General features: G+C 37.6%; 1 protein-coding gene across 1 annotated transcript; it reads right to left on the minus strand.

The window, feature by feature from the left end:
* Positions 1 to 318: 318 nt before the first annotated feature.
* On the minus strand, positions 319 to 5,323 carry LOC102582184 (protein IWS1 homolog). Its single transcript, XM_006365906.2, has 11 exons — positions 5,036 to 5,323; positions 3,852 to 4,380; positions 3,475 to 3,594; positions 3,045 to 3,265; positions 2,816 to 2,945; positions 2,650 to 2,712; positions 2,487 to 2,564; positions 1,875 to 1,966; positions 1,717 to 1,782; positions 1,449 to 1,602; positions 319 to 875 (listed from the first exon to the last, which is right to left on the minus strand). Exons 1-11 carry the CDS (start codon positions 5,053 to 5,055, stop codon positions 777 to 779), a joined length of 1,572 nt encoding a protein of 523 aa, XP_006365968.1. The 5' UTR covers positions 5,056 to 5,323; the 3' UTR covers positions 319 to 776.
* Between the last annotated feature and the right edge of the window lie 274 nt (positions 5,324 to 5,597).

The following is a 5,597-nucleotide window of genomic DNA, read 5'->3' on the forward strand; positions in this document are numbered from 1 at the left end:
TCGAGCAAAGGTAAGCCCATTGAGAAGGGTAAAGTGCTTCCTGCCAAAAAGTTCTCCATTTCCGGGGCTTGACAATACCTCCATTCTAGAGTGAAGGAGTCCAAACCCCACACCGCTCAGGGAGTAAATTTGGAGGAATAACAACAATAGTACTAAATGAGCATGTGATTTGAAATATTTTGCTTAGTCTTAAACAGGAAAAAGTACATTCTACCTTCTGGCGAAGAATGAGATCTTTTTCTCAACTCACAAGCTAAAACTAACAAGCAAATGAAAGGGTAGGAACCCTAGCAAAAGAGATTCGGGAAAACAGCATAATAAAGAGATTCAGGAAAACAGTATAATACATGCCAAACGGCAATAATAATAGTATTCCAAGTTGCATCATCCATAGCAACAGCCATGACTTCCATTACACCAATGACTTGGAAACTTATTTGTGAACTAGGGAAACAAAATTAACGGGTATAGCTGACACACCAACATATTATAAGGAAGAAGACATCCTCAGAAAGCTGCTGAGGAAGGAATAATACAAGTAGATAACATACGGCACCAATTAATCAAGGTGACTGATTCATCAGCATAACATACTAGAAGCCCTCAAACTAGTTTCAAAAATGATGTGACCATGTCCCACATTCACAAGGCACTTCGATTAGCCACTGTCCAGATACTAAGCTCAGAAGAACACCCATCTTCCAATGCATGGAACTATTGTGCAGCTGAGCCAACAGGATATTTACCCTAACAAGGGCAAGTACAATAAACACAGCCTAGAGATACTTCACCATGCCACGACCCTCCACACTGAGTTTTGTGGCTTGGAGTTTCTTCTTTTTTGGAGCTTTTAACTGCTGCAGTTTCTTATTCATCTGCGATGAACATACCAATATTTCAGTGTTAGGATGAGAATCCATTCCTAATACGTAGCAGCAAAGGAAATAACATCGTAACAAAATCAAACTCCAGAGATTAAAATAGTACTATACTCAATAGGAGAAAAATGTAGGGTCATCTCACACCATAAACCCCACTCACTGAAACTAAGAATACCCGAGGATGATTAATATCATGTTCCCACGCACAACAAGATTTTTTCACTGAAACCAAAACTAGGAGAGACTCCAGCATTATAATTTACATCATTTCCCCCAAATTAAAGGATTTCACAAGAGTATCTAAGTTAGGAGGGATTCCAAGATGAGCACCAAATTGAGCACTTCATTTTTTAGGCAAAAAGCTATTACTGGCTCCTCTGATATGGATATCAGGAGCCTTGTCCTAAAAAGAATCCCCCTTCTGTTCCTTTCTTTAAATTAAGAAGCTTCATTAAAAAGGCATCAAGATCCTTTTAGTTCTTTATTTATCTTTAGTGCCAAGAAACTAACGAGAGTGAAATGAAGAAAATAATATAAATACAAATTTACTTAGCAAGAGGTACACACCTTCATTCGGCGCTGGTCTTGAACCATTGCTCTAGCCCTGGCCCTAACTTCGTCAGGATCAATCTTAGACTGTGGACGCACCACAAAATCCATTGACATTGCTTCAGGCCTTGATGTAAGTTGCCTACCAGATGACTGACCAGACTTTTGGCCTCTGCAGATTTGCAAGCATATTAAACCACGAGAAAAAATAAGGATGCAGCAGACAGCTCACAGCACCCAATTCAAAAATACTTGGATCAAAAGGTGCAAAGTCAGAACATCTTACTGTGAATATCCAGCCAAGTCAAGGTCATCGTCTCTGGATTCCATTCCTGATGCTTTATTCATGGGTCTGTGACAAGATAGAAAATACAGTTATGGATGGTAAAGATTCAGACTACAACTGATATGAGGACCAGTAGAAGAACTGAAAATATTAGATACTTTTTCAAGGGCCGCCTGTATTGAGCAGCTCTCTCATCCTCCAGATTTCTCATGTCTTCAAACCGTGTACTCTTGTTGAATATTGGTCGACTCTGGATCAAAAACAATCAAATGTCAGCTTTTTCACATTGAAATGCACCTATTCTGTGCAATAACCAAATACAGAAAATATTTTTTTGTGTTCTTAGGTGAAAAATTTGCCAGTAGCAAGATGCCCTACTGTAATTATAAATATATAAGGATAATTCTATTAAAAAGAGAGGACCTATCCAAAAAGAAATAAAATCCTATAACCCCATTTTATATCGAAATACCAAATACATAGTTACCTACACAGCATGAGTTACAGTCTCCATCCTCCCCAGAAAAACAGAAAAAAGGTATATAGCTGAATGACAAAATAAGCTAAAGCTGGAAAGATGTTGCCTAATATATTCTCAAGATAATGTAATGAACTTGAAAACCAACTCAGCAATTTAGGAGACAAAAGATTATTCACACTCCAAGACATGGAGAAAGCTAATCCCCAGACCCCCAACAGAGAATCCCTCCTTTTATATTTCCTTTCACAAAAGGAAAGAAGAAACTAATAAATAGTTAAATCCAACTTACCCATTTGTCAACCAAATCCTTAGCAAGTTTCCTGTTAGATGTAGTCTCCTCATCTGACTTCGAGAGAAACATAATAACCTACATCAAGCAAGTAAACAATAAGTCTCCCCCGTGTGCCTCCATCTTGAAAGCTATTACGCTACTACTTCTACGTGAAAGGTACCTTTCCAAGACCACTCTTCTTCAACATCTCTCTTCTATCATACTGCTCAAGATCAATTGGATACTACATGATCATCACGAAACATAGAAGTGTCAAGTCAGATAACATTAACTGCAAAGTTGCAACAGATAAATCACTAAGTTGAATCTAGAAAGCATGGTCATACATCAGTAAGGATCTTTAGGATTGCAGCACGAATGTTTATGTTGGGCAGGCTTCCATCTGGAAGGGGTTCAAGCCAAGTCCTCAAAAGAGTCAACACTCCATGATCTAAAAATTCTTGCTGAAGTTGCTTCCTGCAAATTGAGAAATTGGGAAGTGTGAGTGTACATCTATTAGCCTCCAAAAAGAAAATTCAGTTACTGCCATGAAAAATAAATGACAAGCTCACTCACTTGGACAGGACATCTATGAGAAGAGGGAGCTTTTTTAGTTTATTTATAGCAGGTTTGGAATGTCTATTCAGCTCGGCATCCTCTTCTGCAACAACTTCCAGCTCAGCCATAACATTCTCTACTAGCAATGCAATTTCTGCTGCACTCTTTTCAGTTTTCTTTTTCTTCTTGCCTCCCTTGAAGAGCTGCTTGATTTCGTCATCCTCTTCCCCTTCTTCAGCCTGAAAAGAATCAAATTAGAACAAATATATCATCCATACCACCAATTGGCTTCACAAGCGCCGAAGCACTCCAGATAAAAGCAAGAAAGCTTCAAAATCAGCACCCTTCTATAGGTTTTTACTAAACACCATTCATAAAGCATCCGCAATATTGGGAAATGATGATAGAAGATATAGCAGGAACGAACTACGAGGATCCAAAATTCTACCTGTGGAGCATTGCTGGGAGACCGTGGTTCATTGTCGCTTCCATACCTGTCAGCTGGATCCACACCACTATCATCAATGAAGTTATCATCATCGGCATTCTTCGGACCTTCTTGGTCATCCTACATTTGAAAACGAACCCATCACAAACATGTCATTAAAACCAAACTGCCTTCAATTTGGATATCCACTCAACTCTATTAGCTCCAAGACAAAACTAACAACATTAGTAACACTTGCTTTTCCTGACAAGGAAATTTCAGTAACTCATATTCAAGTCAGGATCCCCAAAGAAGGAAAAGAAAAAAAGTCTCTTGTGATACATGAAGAATTACAAAACTATTCGAAACATGATAACAACAGAGATAATGGGCCAAACCTCAGAGTCACCACCAGCAATGGTATCCCACATCTCCTTCATCTCCCGATCCCCCTCCTGGTCCTTTAACCTGCTTCCTCCAGAGTAACCCCCATTTTTCCTCAACTTAAATTTCTTCTCTACTTTCTCTCTCCCCTTCTTCTCCTTCCTCTTCTCTTCACTAAACTCCATGCCAAACCTCTTCCTCTTTCCACCACCGGCAGAGGACGATGAAGGACCACCGCCGTCCAACTCATCACGCACATTGCCAGTCATGTCATCATCAGCAGCACCACCATAAGCATCCTCCTCATCTCCTAGCCCAATATCTGGTGTGTTCTCTCTAGCCGAAGATTTCTTAATCAACCGCTTCCTGGGCTTAGACTTGTTAAGATCATCATATACCGGGGTTGGTGACCGTTCTCGCTGTCTCTGATTCCATGCATCATCAACGTCCAGATTGTCACCAAGGAATTGTTCCTGTTGCTCGTTATCTGATCGGACATCCTCATCGAAATCCACCAATGCCTCTCCTTCCTCATCTATGTACCTGGAAGAAGAAAAAATCCCAATCAACACACCATCTGAAATCCTAATTCAGATCATCCCCCAAAAGGGTCAATCCCAAACAAGACAGACCCACAGAAAATCACAAATATACAAAAAATTCCACACAAAATCTTCATTAGAAACCATTATTTTAGCTGTTGTTCAAAATGGATCATAAGAAAGGAACAGACACCCAAAAAAAATCCACAAGAAATCTCAATGAATTCATTATTGGAAACCCTAATTCAACTCATCACACCAAAAGGGTCATCCAAAATCGACACAAAAAGCCACAAACTTTCTGATCAATTCGTTATCAGAACCCTAATTCAACTCATCATCAAAACGGATCATCCAGAAAACAACCTACCGAGAAATAAACAGCACAAATCTGGATCAATTCATCAACCACAAAACCAAACTCGAAATTATCACAAAAATGGGTCATCCAAAAACGACCCAGACCGACCAAAAATCCCCAAAATCCCGAACAATTTCATCATCAGAAACTCCAATTCATCTCATCACCAAAAGGGTCATCCAAAAAAAACACCCAAATCCACCAAAAACAACGCAAATACAAACATTAAATCAAAATCAAAACAATCGAAACCTAACCCTTTATCTTCTCTGGTAAAAGAAAAAGAAAAACTTACGGATCGTTGTTGTAACTCATCTTGAACGCTACTTCCCTCTATACAACGGCGCAGAGAGAAAAAGATAGTTAGATGGGCATATCTCGAAAAGTAGATTTTAAGTATATAGATGATTTGTGAAGTAGGGGTAGCTCAATGAATTTTATAGGCTATGAAACGATGGAGGTTTTCGGACTTTGTTTACTCTACTTGTGAAGGCAGCAATCAACACGGTCAAAATTCTAACCTCATTGCCTTATTTATTGTGACCAGATATGCCTACACTTGTTGCTTGCCTCCTTTCCATTTCGGAAAATGACTCAAATATTTAGGGTAATTTTAAACTTTTTCCTATACATATATTTGGTCATAAAAATTTAATTTTAATTTTAATTTTAATTTTAATTTTAATTTTAATTTTAATTTTAATTTTAATTTTAATTTTAATTTTAATTTTAATTTTAATTTTAATTTTAATTTTAATTTTAATTTTAATTTTAATTTTAATTTTAATTTTAATTTTAATTTTAATTTTAATTTTAATTTTAATTTTAATTTTAATTTTAATTTTAATTTTAATTTT

The sequence above is a fragment of the Solanum tuberosum genome, unplaced genomic scaffold (genome assembly GCF_000226075.1).
Source record: "Solanum tuberosum cultivar DM 1-3 516 R44 unplaced genomic scaffold, SolTub_3.0 scf00593, whole genome shotgun sequence".
NCBI lineage: Eukaryota > Viridiplantae > Streptophyta > Magnoliopsida > Solanales > Solanaceae > Solanum > Solanum tuberosum.

Coding starts and splice junctions, on each gene's coding strand:
- LOC102582184 (XM_006365906.2), bottom strand. CDS start 5,055: ATGAGTTACAACAACGATCC. Junction 4,381..5,035: donor ATGAGTTACAACAACGATCC/GTAAGTTTTTCT, acceptor TTCTTCTTCCAG/GTACATAGATGAGGAAGGAG. Junction 2,565..2,649: donor AGAAGAGTGGTCTTGGAAAG/GTACCTTTCACG, acceptor TGCTTGATGTAG/GTTATTATGTTTCTCTCGAA.